Genomic DNA, 22157 nt, shown 5'->3' on the forward strand with positions numbered 1-22157 from the left:
AAAAAGCAGCTCCTCTTAACGGAGGCGGCCGTCGCTTCAGTGTTTGAGCGCTTCAGACGTTATTATCCACCCAGACTCACTCGACTCCTCTTGCAGCACCGAAGGTCATCAATAAAAGCCTCCTGAGTGATCATCTGCATTCTTGGTTTTTTTTCCCCGTCTTCTTTCACAAACGTGATTTAGAAGCCACTCGACGGCGCCTCTCAGACGCGCCGTGGCGGCGGCGGTGTGGAAAGCCTCCATCATTTTACCCGTCATTGTCATTTGGCTGACAGGAAATCCCAGTTTGTCTGTTAAGAATCCCAAACTGCGTCATCAACACCGTGGGCCCCTTTGTGTGACACCATGAGTGCAAGACTCAAAAGAAAAGACAACAAATGCGGCGTGCAGCAGCAACGTGCACCCACGGAAATCCGACTGCAACGTAAACCAGCTTTTTTCCACTCGTCGCCTTTCTGAAGTGCACGTAAATGCGCTCGGTAGCGATGGTGGTTCCGCCTGATCCGTGTGTTCTGCAGATCAAGCTCTGAAGAGACCAGCATCGCTCACGACGGGGGTTAAAGGTCAAAGACGTACGAGCACGTGTTAACCGGCACGGTCTCGTGTGTGGTGTAGCACGCGGTCAGATTCCAGCTTTTACCCCAAATGCTTTGCTCGTGTGCTAATGTGATTTAATGCTTGATTATTCTAATGTTGGCTTCAGACGCGGAGCCGCTTCTGAGGCGGCGTGGAGAGCGCGCGAGGCTGCGCGTGTTGTTTTCCCGCCGTCTGTCTCTCGCCTCTCTGGTGGTCTATTATTTCTGATGAGCCGACACGTTCATTAAGACAGGAAGCTGTAGACGGGGCTCAGGCACCGTCCCCTCACCTAATTGGGGTGATAATGAAAACAAATGATAAAAGCCTAGAACTGGTGGATGTGAGGCGCCGCGCCTCCGCTCACGTCAACGGTTTCATTGATCAGCTACCAGGAAGTTAAATAAATAAATGTTGGAGGGTGACGCTCAAATTCAATTTTCCCGAAGCGCTGAGCTCATCCCAAAACAGGAAAGCTTTCAAAAATGTTCCACCGTAAACGCTTCTGTGGCTATAATAAAAATGCCGTTGGCGGCAGTGGGGGGGGGGTGTTGCGCGCATGGACGTTTACGCCTGAATATCGCCTCGACATGTGCCAGTGCCTCACAGAGTGTGTGTTCCTGTGATTGAGCCAGGCCCCCCCAGCCCTCCAGACTCCGTGACGGTGGAGGAAGTGACAGACAGCACGGCCCAGCTGGCGTGGAGTCGCGGCAGGGACAACGGCAGTCCCATCGCCAATTACTTCATCCAGACCAGGACCCCCTTCACCGTGGGCTGGCAGAGAGTTAACACAGGTGGGCAACACTCACCGGCGGGGGTCCAGAGGGATCCTCACGGGGGAATGGCCTTAAAGGGCAGAGGTCAGAGCTGGGGAGGTCAGCTGTGGAATGACGGGAGAGTTGCTGCTCATATCTGATCTCATTTAAAGACCTTTAACAAACCATATTCATGTCCATCTGCCCCAGGAGGCAACAGTCAGCCGGGACTGTTGGATTCACTTACTGTCAGGGGGCAGAAAGCATCGATGGTCACGTCTGACGAACATGCTAATAAGATTTAGTCTAGTTATTATATTTGAGGTGTCAAACCCATTTTAGGAGCCGTAACATAATAATCTAGGACTGACGGAGCTGCAGCCTCACATCTGCAGACATTTGCATACTTGAACATCAGTTTAATGTAGTTTGCGACAAAGAAACAAATTTGGGACTTAAAATGTACCGACGTTTATCAGAGTAGGACGGCCGTCGGCAGCAACGCAGGCAGGTTTAGGCAGCTGGAGGCATGTGGAGGTCTCTCTGTCTCCTCCCATCAAAATAAAACACCTGATTATGGAACAGGATCGGCAGGATAAAACAGGCAGACCTGGAGTTTTATCGCATCCAAAATTTGAATGTTCACGACTGCCTGTTAAATAGTTTAGAAGACGAGTTATCAGAGAGGAGGAGGTGCAGTGGTCTTCACTGGGAAAGTCTCCAGCACCCCCCCGACCCCGATTAGGAGTAAGAGCAGGTTAGTAGAAAATGGATGGGCGATAAAAGGAAATAGTTCGGGCTTTGTGACCAAAGGATCAAAGCATTTAATTGCCCCCTCCGAGCTCTCGTTCTTCACCCACTTACATATTTGGAATTCCATCCAGGTTCTGGTGCTTGTGAGTGATGCAGCGCCGACGGTTGCGCAACTTTTGCTCATCTGATTGGTCCAGGCCCGTTTTCGGTCCCTTTTTTCCACACAGTTGTTGGATGATTTGTATCCCGGCTGCCTTCAGGCGGGAGACACCGCTGTGCGCTTCAATATTTGCCATTTATGGTTCAATCTGATTTTTTTGCCCTGACTCTTCAGTCCCGGAGATCATTGACGGCAACACGTTGACGGCCACTGTCGTGGACCTCAACGCCTGGGTGGAGTACGAGTTCCGGGTTTTGGCTAGGAACAGCGTCGGAGTGGGAGAGCCGAGCCCCGTGTCTGTGCGCACCAGGACAGAGGACGCAGGTAGAGCCAGCATGTTGTTACCGCCGCCGAGTGTTTGTGATGCGGAGGCGTGAACGTGCTCTTTGTTGTGCAGTCCCCGACGCAGCGCCGGGAGATGTGGGTGGAGGAGGCGGGAGCAGATCTGAACTGGTCATCACTTGGGAGGTAATTCATCTGTCTAATGTTGGAGCCTCATTTTAAGCCGATTAATCCCCTTTATTTTCACCTTGGCGTTGGCACTCCTCCCTGAATCAAAGCCGCCATCACCGCTCGCTCTGGCACATGGCTCTCCTACATTCCGGAGTAATTCCGTGCTGAAGTCGGTTAATGCGACGGATAAACACCAGTCATTCCTAAAGCTTTCTGCTATGAGGGAGGATATCTGTTGTTTAGCCAAATGAATACAATTCTCTGACGGCGCTAAGAAGAGAACCTGCGGTGAAGCTGAACAATAAGCTGGATGTTGGAGGAACCGAGAGGTTAAAAAAGACATTAAAGATTAAAGCAAAAGCGCTCTACAGGACCAGTTGCACACTGAGAGCCTGTCTCAGATTGATCTGGAATATTCCTGCGAGACCTGTAGCTTAGGACAGAAATTATTTCAGTGTCTGAGTCATAAATAGCCTCTGCTGCACAGGTGTCCCCTAATGAGTGTTATTCTAAATGCAATTTTGCTGCTCCGTTTATTAGCCGGGTCAGAAAAGCAATTTGCCGGCCGCACACTCCTTTCAGCTCCACCGTAATGGCTGCTGGCCGCCGCGGCCCGGCGACGGGGGAACGTGTGAGCGGTTTGTATATGTTTTAATATCACTATAGTTTTGTGTTTCACTCTCAGCCTGTCCCTGAAGAACTGCAGAATGGCGAAAGCTTCGGTTACATCATCGCCTTCCGCGCCTTCGGGGAGGTCAGCTGGACCCATGTGGCCACCTCCGCCCCCGGCGCGTCGCGCTACGTGTACCGCAATGACAGCATCGCGCCGTTCTCGCCGTTCCACGTCAAGGTCGGCACTTACAACAGCAAAGGACAGGGTCCCTTCAGCCCCGTGGTCACCATCTACTCAGCAGAGATCGGTAAGGAGAGGATCCTCGCCACTATTTTGAATGTATCAGGAGAAGGTCAAAGGTCGTGAGGGCAGGAGAACGCAACGGAGTAGACATTCAAGGGGAAGGCTGGCTGCTTTCAAACATCAGGGCCCATTTAAGTGGCCTGTAACCTTCGCCGACTGGGTTTTTATTCATCCGAGCAGGGACAAAACAACATTGTGTTGTCCTGAAAGTAAAAATGGAAGATTTGTTCCCTCGTAAGGGGGCTGCAGCCCTCACCCTGCTGTTGTCTGTTCTCAGAGCCAAGTGGGATGCCAGCCGGAGTGTGGGCCAGAAGTGTCTCAGCCTCTGAGATTGAGGTGAATTGGCAGGCTCTCTCCTACAGCCCCGAAAGAGTTCTGGGCTACGAGGTACATTTTATCGTTTCAAATGAAAATAGAAATCACACACATACACGCTGCCATTCCAGCGCCTGTCATCGCCCGCGTTGTACCTCGCAGCCTCCACTTACGGCTAAACCACACGCTTCTTTGTGCAGGCTTGACAGGAAATCACATCTGAGCGGTTCCGAGACGCGCGCTCAGACTGGAACCAAAGCTAATTGTCGCTAACAGAAATGTTTGCAGTTTTAACTGAAAAGAAAAGTCAATACGCTGAAATGTCAGGATGTTTCCTGGGCCCAGCACATTAATCCGTTAAAGTTCTCCATCGATGTGGCACAAGCGAACGTCTCTGCGGGTCATTTATTGTATTCATTTCTGTTCCTTTTTTCTGTGCCAACGTCCTGCTGCGCTGTGGGAGGAAAAGGATGAATAAAGAAAACACCGTATAATAATCATACTCTTTTTCTTTTAAATACACTGTTTTAGAAAACCTGGGCCAACATTCAGAGACAGTTCTTTTGCTGAGTAAAGTCCCAAGCTGGTCCATTATTTACATGCAGGAGGACACATTTCAGCTGTTAATATATAGATCGATAGAACTAGTTATTTCTGCTAGGTTACATGGTGGAAATCTTGACTCAGCATTCTGTCTTCCATGTTTTTATTTTAATGGATAGTGCCAGAAACCTAATGTAGACAAGTGCATTTTAATCATCTCCAGGCCGAATTTGGCTGGAATCGGACTTGAGCACTGCAGGCGTTCGATGGAGCAAAATAAAATTAAATCAAACCAATCAAAAATTTGCGAATGCATCCCATAAATATTTTTTTTAAAAGTTGTTTTTATGTATAGAAATGAGACCCACTGTGGAGCGATGAGCAGAAATGCCTGCGAACCCCTAAAGGTGTGGAAGATGATCCAGTTCTTGAACGTTCTCAGCCAGTCAGGAGCCATTTTCTCTTCATCTTCTACACGGTCCAAATCATCCACATTAAAATGTCATTTTGTGTCACCGTACCTGTAATTTTCTTTGCCGGTTTCTCAAAATGAGGCGCTTGACTTTCGCTGAATAAACCTGATTAATTGCGGAAACCTCAGTGGTTTAATTTGTAGGCTGCAGAAGTTATTCAAATATAGTTTAAATATACTGTAAAGCGTACGTGCGCCTGTATAGCTGTTGCACGTCACACTCGCTCGGCTCATCACGCATCTAAATTACCTGTCAAATTTGCTTGTAAATCAAATATCTGCTGGCTTTTCTGAAAATAATAAACACTTAAGTTTATTGATGCAGGAATATTGTGTCAGGAATGCTTTATTAACCTCTTCAGTGCTTATTTCAACTGGATTTCACGCCAGGGTGAACAAAGAAAGACATTTTGGACCAATCAGCTTCCTCCGTCTCCATCAGGTGGTGTATTGGGAGGACGACACCAAACCGGAGACCATGGGGAAGGTCAGGGTGCCGTGGAACCAGACCGTGGTCACGGTGAGCGGCCTGGCGGCCAACACCCAGTTTTTCCTCACTGTCAGTGCGTTCAACACGGCGGGCACGGGCCCCTTCCTCCCCGCCATCAACGTCACCACCAAAAAACCCCGTAAGTCTCCCGGCCTGGGCTTTCCGTTGGAGCTCTGATTGCAGCCGTGTCATCAGAATTGCAACCTTTTATTTCCGCAGCGCCTGCTCAGCCCCCCATGAACATCGAGTGGACCCTGATTGGCTCCCAGCTGTCTCTCTACTGGGAACCAGTGGCGGCGACGGAATCGGAGTCGGAGGTTACGGGTTACAAGGTGAGCGTAATGCTGCCAGACTTGTTGGCTTTAGGCTGTCCATCTGTAAATAGTGTTTGTCACCTGTGTCCCCCCCCAGCTGTCATACCGGAGACAGAGACACAAAGAGGTGAACGCGCTCACGACGGCCAACTCCACGGCCGAGCTGACGCTCCCCGAGGAGGAGGAGGACTACGTCATCCGCATTCAGACGCTCAGTGAAGGAGGACTCGGCCCCGCGTCCGAACCCATACGCGTCCACCGTCTAAGTAAGATCACTCCAGGTTGTCATGGATACGGGGGTTTAATTCAGTGAATAATTCACATGTGGGCAAAAAAAAGAGGCAGAATCAGCAGAAGCATCCTGACGGTAACATGTTGGGACCATCTGACAGCTGTTTGTTTCCATAAAAGGAGCTACTTAGCACTTCTTAAACATGACAGGGACATTTTGTCCTCTTTTTACTCACCATTACCGCTGTCTCCAGCCACCCGTGCCCTGCTCTTCAGGGCTCATATTCAGCTGAAATATGCGGTGCAATCCGTCTCCCTCGCAGAGGCCGGCTCCCTCCTCCACCCGGCTACCTGCTCTAACGCTCCTGCGGGACTCCGCTCCTCTTCTTCTCCACACGCTCATTTGCATTGTTAATATTCGGTGATGAATTTGGAGGAAAACAACACTTGAGGGAGACCGCGCTCCAAACTCTTGGCTTTCTTTAGAATTTCATTTGGAACGCTCAGCAACAGGCTTTGAAACCAAAAGAATAAATAGACATTCGCGTGCTGCGTTTAGCCTGGACCGGGCAGAGTTTGCAGATGTGCGTCCAGATGGGTTTTTATGGAGACGGTGCGTCACGTCAGGTAAATAGGTCAGCTAAATCTTACGTGGCAAGATCAAAATGGGGTGGCTCTGGGGGCCTCATTTGGAAAACTCTGGAGGGAATCCACAATAAATGTTTGCATGCATACCAATGAGGACATTAGCATAGGCAAAAAAAAAACCCAGCTATAACGCTGTCCAGCAGAGGGCGATGTGGACATCACCACGTCACGGTCTGGCGACAGCAGCTCGTTAGTGCCAGGACGCTGAGACCTGCAGATCGATGGCTGCGACTACAGCTCTGACCACGAGGACAGTGCAGAGCGCTGCGGTCGGCGGCGGCCCGGTGTAGGTCAGGAGGTGCATGTTTAGAATTTTAACCGTGACTTTGTCTTGGAGCAGAGGGGACAGTCAGTGAAATCTTCACTTAGCCGTCCGATAACGTGGAGAGAAAGGGCAGCTTTCTTTTCATTGGTTGTCTTATTCTGATTCAGGCCAGAAGGTCAATCTTTCAACTGTGCACGCAGGAGCAAGGAGACGTCCAAGCGTCGTCTAATTAGCTTAGCTCAATTGCTGGTATTGAATTTGATGCATTGACTGTGACGTCTGTATTTTCCAGTTGCTTGTTTTGCACTTTTCACATTTATAACAAGCACGTTGTGTTATTTACCACAAAAATGTTCACATCCAAACTTCTACACACAGATATCTCAGTTCACATAGATTTGTTCTTCGAGATCCTGAGTTAAATGTTTTTTCTTTTTTAAGAGTTGGTCTATAAATACTGTATGACCTGGTCATTATTTTTTGCTCGCTGCTCTGATGTTTGCTGACGCCTGGAGGCAGTTTAAGCCTCCAATCAACCTAATGTGCATGTTGGTGGTCTGCGGGAGGAAATCTGTGGACCAGGAGAAGACGGAGAGCCTGGAACTGAGCCCAGAATCTCAGCTGAGGCTACCGTGATAACCGTCGCGCCACCCGGGGTTGTAATCAAGTCCGCAGTCATCGACCAGATTTTTCACTGTAATCTGAGGGTTACGTAACTGACGGTGTAAATATAAAGGTCAGAGCGCTAAACTGCACAGCTGTGGGTGGCCGGTGCGGTTCTCTCTCTTATTGCTGTTTATCCTGGTACCTCGATCTCTCTTCAGGGGAATGTTAGCGCACTTTGATGGAATACAGAGATGTTTCTATTCAGGCGATGGTTTTTAGACGTTTGTGTGTTTTTTTCCCTATGTTCCAGGTATGAGCGCCCGCGGCTCCAGGGCCTGGAGCGTGGAAGTTTCCCCCCCCTCTCTGCTCCTCGCCGCTACAGTATCCGCGGTCAGGTGGACGTGGTGACAGCATGAGGACTCTCTCTGTCAGGCGTTCCGATGGGTCTCTCCTTTCCCACATTTTGCGAGCATTTCCTTTCCTATTTGGGGTAAACGTGATGTTTTGCCGTGTCAGTGTAAGAAGGGAGCTTTGATTTTGAACACGTTTCTGTCAGGTTGTGAAAAAGGCTCCGATTCACCTTGATTTTTTGGGAACGATGCAGATGCCTTACCTCCATTCATGTGCCAAAGTAGTTTCAGCCTTGTTGTTCTCACTTTTCAGAGAAGTCCCCCCCCCCCCCCCCCCCCCCCCCCCACCCCCCCACACGCTTTTGTTTACTCACAGTTTTGGATTATATTGACAAAGAGGCGCGATTTTGTGAATTCTTGCCCACCCCCAACATAGCTCCACTCCCCCCCACCCCCCCTCTCCACATCTGCATTGGCGAATCGGAACATTCACCCGTGGCCGTGCCTTTGGAGATCCATATGTCACAATAGTCAACAGTCCAGCGGCCAAAATTCCTCAGGATGTGCGGCGCTGGAGGTCCACTTTTATCCTTTTTATCACCGAAGGGGGGGGCTGAATGTGCCTGATGGATGGATGGATCAGACTTCTCACATCTGCCTGCGCGCGGCAGGAGAGGGCGGAGGCAGCTGCCGGTGCAATCCCTCAGCAAAAGTGCTGAAACGCTCAGTTGGCCGACAGGAAATAGCTAACTGCGTCTCGTTTGAGTCGTTTATCAAGGAAAATGCCAAACGTGTCGAACTATCGCTGCTGTACATTCAATTACAATCCACTCGGCACAGGACCCAGCGTGCGCTCGCGAGTGTTAGCGAAACACACGCTAGCAGAGCCATCCAATTCACGACTTATCCCGGCCGACGCCGGGTCATTAGTTCAGCAGAGAGCTGGCACACATAAAAGCAAATAATCAGTCACAAATTAGAGCCGGTTATTGACTCCGGCTTAATGTTGTGGCACTTCAGGATGAGGTGGAGAACGCAGGGGAGAGTTTAAGCTGAATGGCTGTTGAAAACGACTGTGACATAATAAGAAAGAATCTCAGTGAAATCTCAGATTTGAGCTGTTCCCAAAGCTTTCAGGCTCGTCTCCATGGTGCAATCCTCACTCCCCTGGTGATGGAGGCCCGTTCTGCCGTCCATCAGGGCGGGGACAGCGTCTCCTTCAGCTTTTACCTTCAATTCAAGATTGTTGGCTTGTTATCTTCACCACTCAGCGCACGCGAGCACCAGTCAGGATCCGACGGTCGCCGTGGCCGCGGTCAGGCATCTTCACACCGGAGTTTAAGGAGATCCACACATTCGGAAACAGCACCTCGGCCTCATGGGACATTTTTGGCTTCCCATCTATTTTCGTGGATTTCGCAGGGCGAGCGGCCAACGGAGAATAACCGGTATTCGCGGCTCTTCGTCCATCTGGGTAACGCAGGAGCCGTGCCAGTCAACGTGCACCACAAGCCATTCCAGAGGAGACGAGGAGGCTTCAAGCGCTGCCAACTGTGCCAGTCTGACAACTGAAACCAGTCCACCAGCTTCAGCTTTGTTTGGCTAAACGTGTGGTCCGCTGTGATTTCAAATTTCGTGATTATGTCCTTAATTGTAGGTTGTATTGGCTTCTTTTTTCCCCCCCACTTCTTCTTCTCTTTCTTCTTCTGTGGTACGTGTCGTCTTTGTGTTCTCAGCTATCCACTGCTCTAGTGTTCTCACCTGCGTTCTCTGTACGTTTCACCAGCAGCAGCAGAGATTTGGAGAAAAAAAACCTGCCAGGATCCGACAAGAAAGTCTGATCTCGCTGCTGTTTAACAGACATCAGCATCTAAATAAGAGATGATGGAATTCAGAGGGAAAGAGTGGACGGATTTATTAAATTAACCTGTTAATGCCCATGGGAAACTATTCTTTTGGTCTTGGGGATTAAGAGGTGCAGGCTCTATTTTGGTGCAGGTCAACGTATAATAATAATGGTGATGATGATGATGATATTGAGAAGATAACATCGCCTCATATCAGACTGCACCAAAATAGAGCCCCAAAAAAGCTCCAAAGGAGCGTCAGTCACTGTCCGAAAGCACACCTCTGTCCACGTGGCTAACCTGTGTCCCTGACTTCATTCCAGAATGTCACTGTCAGGCTGGCAAATGTTTACACCGGAAACATTTTTGATACTTTCTAAGCAGAAGAGCAGTCAACCGTACAGTTTATGAACTCGTGTCTTAGGTACCTTAGAAGCATTGCCGACCTCTTTGTTTTGTAACGTATCAGTACTGTGGAGATGTTTTGGTTGAGGCTTTCCTTTTTCCTCCAGCTCAGTTGCTTAATGCTCATTTCTTTGGATACGAATCTGCAGAAAGGTCAAGTGTTGCTTTAAAGATGGAGGAGATAATGAATTCAGAGAGGCAACAAGGGCAAAGGGTGCAATTAATTGGGCAGAAAGTGTGGCACAAAACTCTACCTGTTACAAGGTAGCCGGCCGTCCACAGAGGATAAAACAAGAGCCTGCCAGCGCTTTTTGATTTTTGCACAAGTGGTGCAGGATTTTACTTTTAAGGTAAGAAAGAAAACGAATCAAATTTGCCGTTTCCCCCATGAAGAAGAGACCTAATTAGAGCTCTGTGGGCCACAACGCTTGGCCTTTCTGTGTTGACTCCTCAGTATTTTTTCGATGTTCAGGTGATCTCTGTGAGATCGTGGGCGACGATGTTTTCACATTGAAAAGCCATCAGCTGATCTCTTTATGCTGAAATCTGTGCATGTATATCGTTTGGTGGATTTTTGTGTTTTCTAAATGAGGGAGTTAATAAAAACAGTTCACACAGTTCACATTTTCCCTCTCCTGGGCTTTTCTCCCCCCAACCCCCCAGAAAAGGAGAAAAAAAAGGATGAAGGTGGGTTTTTTTTGGCATCAGCGGTTTTAGTGTCCTTTACTGCAGGAGGAGGTTTGAGTGGTGCTGTGGGGCACCATCAAGGCAGTAAAAGGCATAATGTTATGAGAAGGTAGATAAATGAGAGTAAATGTCAGTGGTAAAGTCAATTTTGGGGCGTCAAGAACACCTTCCCGCAGCTTTTTTTGCCTCGAGTAGTAATTATTACATAATAGAATTTTTAATGTCCTTCCTTTATAGAGGATTTCAAGTTCAAATCTGACCACAAGCATCTCAACTCAACCTGAAATACAGTTTTTAATTATATATGCTCTCTCTCTCTTCTCTCTCTCTCTCTCTCTCTCTCTATATATATACTGTATATGTGTGTGTGTGTGTGTGTGTGTGTGTCCACTGAGTTTCATAGACTGCTTTCAAAACAATGGAGTGACATGGAAATCTACTGTGCAATATCGATTGAGGCAGTGATGCAGAGATGCTTTTAAGATAATAAGAGAGAGGATCCCGTGAACAGATCAATATAAGGAGAAGTGAAGAAAGGAGAGGTTTCAGTCGACACACCACAGATCATTTATAATGAGCTGCTATGTCAATACTTAAGAAATGGCCCCTTCTCCGAGTATTGACCACAGCGGACGAGTGTAACTTTCAGACCAGATATACACACTTAGAACCTCCCTTGTGGGTGAAAATGGAAAATTCTGCCATCTTACATATTTATTATATAGTTCGGTGATATTGACTATGGTTTATTTGCTGCTCTATTGATATCCCAAGAAGGCCAGATATCCTGGGCTTCTAGTTGCTGCTGTTTGCAAACACTGCCCCCTCATGACAACGATGGTGCAGCACCGCATGAGTGCAAAAATAAAGGGGAGATGAGGATGTCCGCAGTGACATCCACAACATTAAGGTTAAATATAATATATGTAATGCATACAAGGCGATTCGGATTTGTTTGCATTTTAATCAGCGCCGCATCAAATCAATACCAACGTAATAAATGTCAACTATAAGGATTGATTTTTTTGATTATCTAGCAGTCCTCCATTAAAACACCCGCAACATGCTCGTGATGCGTTTATAGATGCATGCATTATACCCCCACGCCGCAAAGGGGCGCCCTCGCACTCCAACATACTTCCGAGACACCACCGAAGAAAAGCTGTGTGCCTCACATGTACACAGGAACATCAATGATGAACAGCAAAGAATCATCGACAAGTGTAAATCAGGACGCTAATTCAGGCAATAATGACGACGATGTCAGCGAGCTGTGTCCAGGATTTAAAGATGTTGATGCCTTCGTCAAAGTAAGTCAGCAGGCGAAGCAAAGTTCTTTTAAAAATCCGTTCTTACGTGCAAGCTAACAGTCAGGTGGGCAACGTGTTTTGCTACGAGCTCTTCTTACTCTTAAAAGTTTGTAGCAATCTTATTTTGATCGTTATCACCGCGAATGGTTCTTACATATAACGAAAGCACAAACAAGCAGTAGACGAAGATGACAGCAGTTGTGGCGAGTATTGTAAAAATTTAGCATTTCCATGTGTATCGGGAAAATATACCATATTCGTGTTAAATAATGTCAAATAATTTGCTTTACCGTGTTCATTATTAATAACAGGAGCAATTGATAAAACGGTCTCCCCTTCACAGTATGGACTGGGCACCGTGGTATCTGCCACTAAAGCATCTGCAGGTTTGCCCCAAGCCGGAGATGAATATGATTTTTATCGAAGTTTCTCGGGCTTCCAGGAATTCTGTGAAAGCCAAGGAGATAACCTCTTGCGCTGGTGAGTCAAGTGTGTTCACTCGCGCCAGTGCATGCAAACAAACTGACTATCATTTTAGTGGTTTTATGGCAAGCTTGGGTAATATATGACTATACATTACAGCATCACTGTCCAAGGTCATTCACATCCTGTGGATTTGCATTTGTTTTGGATATTACCGCGTTATAACACCCTTTGTCATGTCAGATCCAATTTGACTGCTGACAGGGAAGCCTAATTGATGTACACTACTGTAAGACCTGCTGTTCACTGTCAATGGCTGTTCCTGCATGTGTCTGTGCACTAGCATGAGTCAGGTAATGAAGCACCACGGCTGCAGATCGCATATGATGGATCAGAACAACCTAACCGGACAGGAGGACCGGTTTGACCTAGTGGTGGACTCGAACGATGCCATCCTGGAAAGAGTGGTACGATCTGCTTCTTTGATTCAAGGTTTTTTGAGAGGGGGCGGGGGTTCTTTTCCACCCGGCTGAGCTGCCGTGTCTGATTTCCAGGGTATTCTGCTTGATGAAGCCGATGGTGTGAACAGGACCAGGGATCCCATCATGCCTGCTGGGTTTCAGCCCCCAAAGATTGTCGTTTCCAGCTGGAATCGCAAGGTGTGACTAGTTAATTTCTTTTTCATTATGTAGATGACATTTTTTTGGCTGGACTAAAATCAGCTGTGTATTTTTGTGATATACAGTCTTTTGACTCTCTCATCAGGGTTCAGGCTCTGGCGGCCGTTTTGAGATGTTTCGACTGCTTCATGCCAAGAATGTTGCAAGGCCACAGCTGAAATTCAAGGAAAAAGTTGACAACAGCAACACACCTTTTATTCCCAAGATCTTTATTAAGCCTAATGCTGTTAAGCCTCTTCCCTCATGTAAGACCAAATTACTTTTTTAATCTTACTCCACCACTCTTTCAGTCCCATTCAGCTGCCTCTCTCCCAAATTGTAGATTTCACCAACAAACAAATGCACAGGGAGAGACCTGAGGACCTTGATGTCCCGGCTGCTCTGGCTGACTTAATTCACCAGCAGAGAGTACAGGAAAATGTTGACGATATGTAAGGCCTGTTTCTTTTGTAGCATTCTTGCTAGCTCTTGTCGTGAATCTAAAATAATTGTTTTGAAAACTCTAGGTTTGCTCACCCATACCAGTATGAATTGGACCATCTAACGATACCAGAAAGCCTCCTGTCTAAACCAGAACCGCAGGTGTGTTAGAGACAGTTTGGAATACACCCATTTAATCGTAGTTCAATATCCTTGACTGGTGTTTTATGTTTAGCTGTACAAAATAGTGGAGGAGACCAAGTGCTCATTTATCACCACGTTGGAGGATCTGGTGGCTCTGAACGAGAAGCTGTGCCAGTTGTCTGAATTTGCGGTGGATCTTGAGGTATGTTAAAGAACCAGCGACTAATCTTAAAGTGACCTGTAACGAATGTGGTCAGCGTCACGTGAGGCCGCCGCCAGTGACGCCCTGTCGTCCACTGCAGCATCACTCCTACAGGAGCTTCCTGGGCATCACCTGTCTGATGCAGATCTCCACCAGAGAGGAGGACTTCATAATCGACACTTTGGAGCTCCGCAGTGAGATGTACATCCTGAACGAGGCCTTCACTGACCCCGCCATCGTCAAGGTAATAAAACATCTTTTGTTCCTCTTCAACGTGCTTGTAAGGTTTAGGGAAGTAAAGGTTTCCGTAACTTTATTATTTTACCACAGGTGACTGGAATATGTTCAATTTGAATTATAAGAGATGGGATTTAAGTTTAAGTTGGCATTGTTTTCATTTTTTTACCCTGTTTATGTTATTAAACTGAGAATAGCAAATGAAAGCCCACCTGCTTTTTCATCTATTAAAGGAATTATTCGACTCATGATGTGATGTTTGTGTTTTGAGTAAAATTGTATATAATGAGAATGTATAATCCAGCCTGTTGGGTTGTTTCCTGTGGGGCGCTGCAATGACTCATACACTGTAGGATACCACTGAACAAGTGCGCTGCGTGGGTTTTAACAACTGAGCAATCTGTAAAAATAACCAAAACATTCAAAAAGCCGTTTTCCTTCTGTAGTGTTTGCATTCAGTGTGTGTTCTCCCCCGCTCTCAGGTATTTCACGGTGCCGACTCGGACATCGAGTGGCTCCAGAGGGACTTTGGCTTGTACGTAGTCAGACTTTTTGACACACACCAGGCCAGCCGGGCTCTGAATCTGGCCAGACACTCTCTCGATCATCTGCTCACACACTTCTGCAACGTGGCCTCGGATAAACGCTACCAGCTCGCCGACTGGAGGATCCGGTAATTTACTGGCCTTCTGCTCATTATTGTTCTGTCTTCAACTCTGAAAAATTTGTAAAACTGAGCTCTCACTCCGCCCTGTAGCCCCCTGCCAGAGGAGATGGTGCAGTACGCCCGCTCTGACACCCACTACCTCCTTTACATCTACGACCGTGTGAGGGCGCAGCTGCTGGACTTCAACCACGGGCAGGCCGGCCTTCTGAAGAGCGTGTGGGACAGAAGCAGAGACATTTCCCTGAAGGTTCGGACAAATCTGGATTCGAAATTCAACCTTCCAAGTTTTTGCGCTGCAGTCCTCATTCCCAGTTGTGCCACAGTCCCTGTTTTATTCTGGTCCCTCTGTGCCCTCCACCCCCTGCCGTGCAGAAATACATGAAACCTATATTCACCGAGGAGTCGTATCTGGAGCTGCAGAGGAAGCAGAAGAAATCTTTCAACACCCAGCAGCTCGCTGCATTCCGACTGCTGTTCGCCTGGAGGGATAAGCTGGCCAGACAGGAAGATGAAAGCACCGGGTAGGCCAATTCTGCTTCGACTGTTTGTCCGATTTGTACATCATGCCCAAGCCAGTGTTGCTGCATGATCCTTTGGTGTGTGTTTCATGTTGTTTTATTCCATTTAGATATGTCTTACCAACACACATGATGATCAAGATATCTGAGGAGCTGCCCAAGTAGGTGGACTCCAAGTAAAGGTTAAAAAGCATCCCCAGTTTACACTTCAGTGTCGGTTAAATGTTCTACTTTTGTTTCCCTTTTGTTTTGTTCTTCTCAGAGAGCCGCAGGGCATCATCGCCTGCTGTAACCCCGTACCCCCTCTAGTGAGACAGCAAGTCAATGAACTGCATTTACTGGTACAGCAAGCCAGAGAAATGCCTCTCCTAAAGGTACAAGTTTATGTCGAGTCAGGGTTTGCACTGTTAAGTTGCCTGTCTGCAAAGGGAATGACACTTTCTTCCATTCCTTGTAGGCAGAAATTGCAGCTCAGAAGACAAGGGGACTCACACCCATAGGGAAGGTTAGTCAAGAAACGCTTACGCCGGGATTTGGTTGTTTGTTGTTGAGGAATATTCCTATATGTACTCACCACTTTCAGGGTGAGGCAATAGTTGAGGCAAGACTTGCTTTTGGGTTGCATTTTTAACTTTTCCACATCATAGTTTAATGGCAACACTGGGAGATGAAAAAGAACACACACACGGTGGGTTTCTCACTCTCCCACCAAAACTGACACCTCCTCTGAGCAGCAGCCATGCTGGACTGATCACACGTGCCAGTTTAAACCTGGGACGACAACATTAGCAAATGCTGAAAAAAAGGCTGGGAAAAGAAAATCAAAGTGCCCAAAATTGTCCTCATCTTAATCCGATTGTTGATTTACACAACTGCCTTATTACAGCATGTTTAAACATAATAATAATCTTTTTGTTGTTGATATGTACCAGAGTCAGAACACACTGTTTGGACCCCACGATACATCCAGAGTCTCTGAGAGTGACCTTCACCCTTTTTCCAGTGATGGTAACCTAGATACGTGTGCAGTATTAGAGTATATTTGTGATACAGTACAGCTCTGAAACCAAATCTGTTTGATTGCAGGATTGCCTGAGCAGAGAGGGCTGCTCTTCTCAGACGATGAGCAAAAAATGGAGATCGACATGAGCAAAACACACAGTCTGATGGCGGTGGCTAAAATCACACTGTTTGAGGTAGAGGAGGTCTTTTGGATTCCTCACGCCTCTTAAATTTGTGTGGAATAACGAAACCTAACATGGGAACTGTCCTTCTGTTTGAAGGAGCCAGAAAGGCCTAAAGAAAAGTCCCTGTCTGTGGCTCAGATGAAGGCCCAGCGCATCGAGGAGACCTTTGAGAACCCTTTCAGAATGGTGGGTCATAAACGCAAACCCTACAATTTTGGTTTTTCAATCAAACTTTATTTTTTTTGCTGTTTTAATGCCTTTGTTTTGTTCTGGTGGCAGTATTTGCCCTCTGAGGACATACACGTTAACCAGAATGCCAAGTTCGACCCATCTTCAAAAATGTTTGAGGTAACGTAGTCATACACATCTGGATGGCATCATCAGCGTGTTTAAACGCTCACGGCTGGGCTATCGCTCATTTACAGATTAGTAAAAAATGGAAGCTCCTGAGTGTTGAGAAGCAGCAGCAGGAGCTGGAGGCCAAGAAAAAAGCCAAACAGGAAGCAAAGGAACAGGCGAAGAAGGCGATAGGTAATGGGTCCCACTGTGCTTTGCTTAAAAAAATGAAATATTATGTGGCTCTTCATCAGATTTTAATCTCAATGTGCACAGAGGAAAGAAAGAAAGCCAAACAGAGCTACAAGGAGTCTCTACAGAATGTTGCCACTGTTCGCCAGCAAGCGGCGGTGAGTCACTTTGGTTCTTTCATGCTACCTCCAGGGCGGGGAGGAGGGGTTTGAACTCTGTCAGCATCATGCTTGACGCCCTGTTGGGAAAGTAAAAAATCCAGGAAAAAGCTGGCATATTCTCCCGAGAGACTGGCAAATCTTATTAAAGATATGCCAGGTGAACCGTCTTCAGCGCCCCCCCCCCCATCATGAGACGTGGCCAGGGTTCCCGCAAAGAAATGTGTTGACGCACAACCGCCACTGCGGCCGCTCTGCAGCAGTGCTGGCATTAGCAGCCTTTTCATCCCAGTGGGTCTTTTCATGTGCCTGGGGAGGAAAAATGCACTATGTAGGATTAGAACTTTCTAGTCTGTCTCCCCCCTGCTCATCAAACACTTTTCTTTCCTCCCGGATGTGTGTGTGTGTGTGTGTGTGTGTACATACTTGCTGTTAGCGGTGTGTTTCTGCCGCAGTGCCTGGCACGCTCACACTTGTTTAAGATACGCTGTTCCTTTCTGGCATAAAAGACAAAAAAGTTTTTGTTCTTCATCTCACGTCTGCTGAAAGAGAACAGGATGAGCAGAGTCCTCCTCTCGCGCTCCCACTGTCAGCTTTTTTTACTCATCAGGCTCCGGTGCACCCGGGGATGCCATTCATCGCAGTAATCCACAGGGTGATGATGGCTCAGGCAAAAAAAGGTGGTTTTAAGATGCCCCCCCCCCCCCCCCCCCCCCCAGGCGCTAAAACGCGCAACGCAAATGGGTACGTCGACACTGTCTGGTGGGTGAGCGTGACAGTGGGCGCGTTGGCAGCAGCTCTTGGACAGATCACACATCAGCCTGCCAACTGTAGGCGCATGCTGGCGCTGCCGGGGCTGCCGGCGTCTGTCAGTAGGGAACTTTTCCTTGTTCACTTTCTGCTGAGGGAACGTGATCATCAAGGATTTACACAGGATCTGAGCTCCTGTTCAGATAATTACATCATCTTCAGCTCAAATAAAGTCACAATGGTGCGTTACAACAACACAAGGAGTTGTATTGTATATAGTGCCTAAGTGGTGACCTTTGACCTGTCGAGACAGTTTACATTCCATGTCTCTATTTATATTTATCAGTGTTGGAGTGTAAAGTCATTTCTTATGGGAAAAGGAAAGTTTTTCATGATTCGCAAGAAGCTAAAAATAGAGGAGTCGTATATCTGTGCGGAGACGATGTTCTTGTGGGAAGACGTCAGGGGAAAGAAGCTGTGGTTGGAAAAGGTGATGGTTCCTCTGTAAGTTGGTGGCGATGGGGGGGGGCTTCTGAACCAATTCCATTGAGCAGCAGTTCCATTGAAATTATCAGAAGAGGTGGAGATGTGACACGGATGATACAACACAGTCAACACGGAACCCAGCCTTCTCAAAAACCCTTAAACAGCTAACTTTAGAGTTCTCCAGCTCCATGGAAGAGGTTTTAACTCCTGTACATGTGATGTTGTCGGGGTTTTTTAATCTATTAGGAATCGGCAAAAGGTGGCGGAACGAAGAGAGAGAGAGTTTTCAGCGAGGTCGGAGAATCGACTCCCAAGCCCAGAAAGAAGCAGATGAAATGCGCAGAGACAACAGAAACATCTTCCCAGGACACTTTCAAACCTTTCGACTACAGTCAGTCAGACCTCAAAGTCTTTACTGGTGCGTAGAACCGACTATGTGGACCGTCTTTTGTATAACTGTCAAGTTGGAAAAGATTGGTGAGATCAAAAGACTGCTTTTATTTTGACAGGCACCACACCAAAGAGCAACACACACTTTGATCCAAACCAGCAGGGCAGAGATTTCAAGAAGAAGGTAGCAGTAGTGCTAGCAACGTTAACTGTACATTTGAGTCTTTTTATAATAACTTATGTTCTCCCACAGAAACTTCCGAAAGGACAGAAATCTGGCTGTGGCCCAGGTGGTCGAAGCATGTCATATTTGGCTGGAAAATCTGAAAGGTAAAGCACTCTTACCTTCAACTGTGCACATACGAACAACACATACGGCTGTTATTCACCATGGCCTCTTCTTCTCCACAGAGGCTTCCGGCATAACTGGCCCAAAAGATAAGCTCACTGTGACTTCTCTTTTATTTTATGTCTTTTTTCCCCCCAGAAATAATGTTTAGAATATCAGTATTTAAAGAAAGGTTTTCTCTTTCTGTGGAACAGTTTGCCCTGTAAATATATGGACGCACACATCTCTATTAAAAGATGATTTTACAGGACTCTTCTCACTCTTGGTGTTTCTTTGCTTTATTAAGTAGAATATTAGGTTATATTTTAGAAGCTGTAAAGTCATTGTGTAAGCTTGTTAAAAAAAAAAAAGTAGGGTTTCTGTTTGTTTTTTGGTCTTTTTTATTTGGTACCTATTTTAAATTATATCTGGATAGAAGATGAATTTTATATATATATTTTATATCTATGTATATATTTTTTTAATGTAATGGAATCTCAAAAGTATGCGATATAGGAAGTGTGTATAGAACAATAAAGCTTCAAGAGCTCCGAGTCTATTTTAACATTTTTAGCCTGAAATGGATCAAATATGATATGATCACGTGATATGGTCACATGATATGATATGATCACAGAGCTGTGAAAAGTCCAACACCCTCAGAGGTGACAGACATCATCTCCATAACGTATTTGGAGCTCGTTTCAGCTCACGTGAGACAAAATTATCAGCCAGCAAATATTTGGTTCCAACCCTTCAGGGACAGAGCAGAGAGCCCAGGATTTACTCTTCTTCTTCGTCTTCTTCTTCGGGGCCTTCATATGTCAAGATCTCAGCAGTTGTTTCGTAGCATAAAAAGCCGAGTCCGGCGTACAGAGGCTGAGTGAAGGTGGTCTGGACTCTGTGGAGGAGAGTGGTGGTGTTTTCAGAGACACTGTAGAAGGACAGGCTGCCTGCATTGTGATCCAGGTACACTCCCACCGTGGAGGACCGAGGGCCTGACACCGGGGTTCGGATGTTGTTGTGCCAGAAATCGTAAATGCCGTTGTAACAGTTTAATGTCCAAGATTTATCATTGAGTCCAAATCCGCTCTCAGGTGACCGCCACGCTCTCCTAATGTTCTTGTATGAGACAGCCACGCAGATCCCACACCCTGTCATCTCCACCTCCCAGTAACAGCAACCAGTCAGGATCTTTGTGCTCAGGACCTGATGCCAGTCGCTGAATCTGTCTGGGTGAAGCGGGTAAGACTCTGCCGTTCGCATCAGTGTCCCACTCTTGTTGTCCTCGGACAGAAGCAGCCACTGGTTGGCTGTATTTGGGTCCAGTGTGATTTGGCAAAAATGCTTTAAGAAGTCCTCCCTGATTTTAGGTTCTGACAGGGGAGCCTCCACTTGGGTCGGTAAGATGCTCGTCCATTCTTGCTTTAGGACTTCCTGGAGTTTATCTCTGAGTTCTGACACGGCTGACGTCACACCCTCAAAGCATCCTGGCGGGCGTCTGAGGGCTGTAGCCTGGGCGAGGCCCGGCAGTGACGTGTAGGCACTGAGAAACCGAATGTGATCCTCTGTGTGCGAGAGGACCTTCAGCTCGGCGTCTCTCCTCTTCAACTCGGTGATCTCTTGACCCACCTGCTCCTGAAGCTCTTTCAGTTGGCTCAGCTGACCTTCCTGTTCGGATCTGACCTTCTGCTTCACATCAGAGATCATCCCAGTCAAGATCTCTTCAACGTCCTCCGCTGTTTTATCAGCCCAGTGATTGACTGCCTCATTCTCCGCTCGAAGCACCTTCAGCTCCTCCTCCAGGACCTCGATCCTCTCCTGGAGAGTTTTGCGACCCGTGTCGAGCTCTTTCTGCTTCTCGGTCGTCTCTGCTTCGGCCGACACCGTGACGTGACCTTTGTGTTCTTCCACAGAGCAAAGATAGCAGATAAGCTGCTGGTCGGTGCGGCAGAACATCATCCTCAGCTTGTTGTGATGAGAGCAGATGTTTTCCCGGAGCTTCTCAGAGGGCTCCACCAGCTTGTGTTTTTTATATGCTGGAGACTCGACATGAGGCCTGATGTGTATTCTGCAGAAAGAGATCAAACAGACCAAACAGAAGTGGGCGGCCCTGAGTTTTCTGCCCGTGCAGATGTCACAGGCCAGATCGTCAGGTCCCGCGTACAAGTGATCAGCAGGAACATCTCGTCCAATCCGCAGCTCCTCCACCAAAGTTGCTAAGAAGATGCTGTTGAGCAGATCAGGCTGTGTTGGGAATGTCTGCCTACACAGAGGACAGCTGTAGGTTCCCTCCACCGTTTCTGAGTCCCAGTGGGCTTTAATACAGTCCTTGCAGTAGCTGTGGCCACAGGGCGTTAACACTGGATCCTTCAGAAGATCCACGCAGATGGGACAACAGAAGGCCCCCTGGATGAGCTCAAACCCTTTCTGCGCCATCTTAGCTTTGACCAGCAGCAAACATCTGACTTTCACTTCCTCCAAAGTGAAAGTAGACAGTGCTCAGATCTACACAACATGTGTCTCGGCAATCTCTCTTCTGTTGCCCTTCACTTATGTGTTACAGATCTGATGAGGAGGGGACAGGAAGAGGTGGGCTGAAGTTCAGAAACAAAACTTTATTACAGAAATGTTATTGGACGCGGCCAATATTTCACAAAAGGGAGTTTCATCCCCCACCTTTATCTACGTCGGAATCTGTCAAGACCAACGCGCATTTGTTTTAAAGTATTAAAGTGCTGTGATGAGATTGTTTTAGCAGTACAATAATAAATAAATAATCAAAATAGCAGTTTATTACGGTGGCCGAGAGGTGCAAAACACTTTAACAATCGGATGAAACAAATTTACAAATGACGAAACACTTTAACAAGCGGCGGAAACAAATTTACAAGTAACAGCTCTTTCCTCATCATTATCTACTTCAAGGGGGGCATCTTACGCAGC

General features: G+C 47.2%; 3 protein-coding genes across 5 annotated transcripts in view; 2 read left to right on the forward strand and 1 right to left on the reverse strand.

The window, feature by feature from the left end:
- LOC130529709 (contactin-3-like) overlaps positions 1-8190 on the forward strand; it is a 25974-nt gene extending 17784 nt beyond the window's left edge. For all 3 annotated transcript variants that reach the window (XM_057040201.1, XM_057040202.1, XM_057040203.1), the window contains 9 exons: positions 1209-1367; positions 2416-2565; positions 2639-2709; positions 3380-3614; positions 3888-3997; positions 5383-5569; positions 5650-5762; positions 5842-6010; positions 7805-8190. In XM_057040201.1, the coding sequence (XP_056896181.1) occupies positions 1209-1367; positions 2416-2565; positions 2639-2709; positions 3380-3614; positions 3888-3997; positions 5383-5569; positions 5650-5762; positions 5842-6010; positions 7805-7902 (1292 nt within the window). In that variant the 3' untranslated portion in view covers positions 7903-8190. The remainder of the gene's footprint in view (positions 1-1208; positions 1368-2415; positions 2566-2638; positions 2710-3379; positions 3615-3887; positions 3998-5382; positions 5570-5649; positions 5763-5841; positions 6011-7804) is intronic.
- A 3710-nt stretch (positions 8191-11900) lies between these two features.
- On the forward strand, positions 11901-19482 carry exosc10 (exosome component 10). Its single transcript, XM_057040204.1, has 25 exons — positions 11901-12093; positions 12437-12573; positions 12860-12983; positions 13071-13175; positions 13282-13441; positions 13519-13627; positions 13703-13778; positions 13852-13962; positions 14063-14206; positions 14682-14872; positions 14957-15113; positions 15239-15387; positions 15495-15545; positions 15647-15758; positions 15842-15889; positions 16317-16392; positions 16471-16580; positions 16668-16757; positions 16851-16919; positions 16997-17102; positions 17184-17257; positions 18740-18911; positions 19003-19067; positions 19137-19213; positions 19295-19482. Exons 1-25 carry the CDS (start codon positions 11959-11961, stop codon positions 19323-19325), a joined length of 2679 nt encoding a protein of 892 aa, XP_056896184.1. The 5' UTR covers positions 11901-11958; the 3' UTR covers positions 19326-19482.
- On the reverse strand, positions 18972-21704 carry LOC130529711 (tripartite motif-containing protein 16-like). The gene has a single exon (XM_057040205.1). The coding sequence runs from the start codon at positions 21648-21650 to the stop codon at positions 19995-19997; it is 1656 nt and encodes a 551-aa protein (XP_056896185.1). The 5' UTR covers positions 21651-21704; the 3' UTR covers positions 18972-19994.
- Between the last annotated feature and the right edge of the window lie 453 nt (positions 21705-22157).

The sequence above is a fragment of the Takifugu flavidus genome, chromosome 8 (genome assembly GCF_003711565.1).
Source record: "Takifugu flavidus isolate HTHZ2018 chromosome 8, ASM371156v2, whole genome shotgun sequence".
Classification (NCBI taxonomy): domain Eukaryota; kingdom Metazoa; phylum Chordata; class Actinopteri; order Tetraodontiformes; family Tetraodontidae; genus Takifugu; species Takifugu flavidus.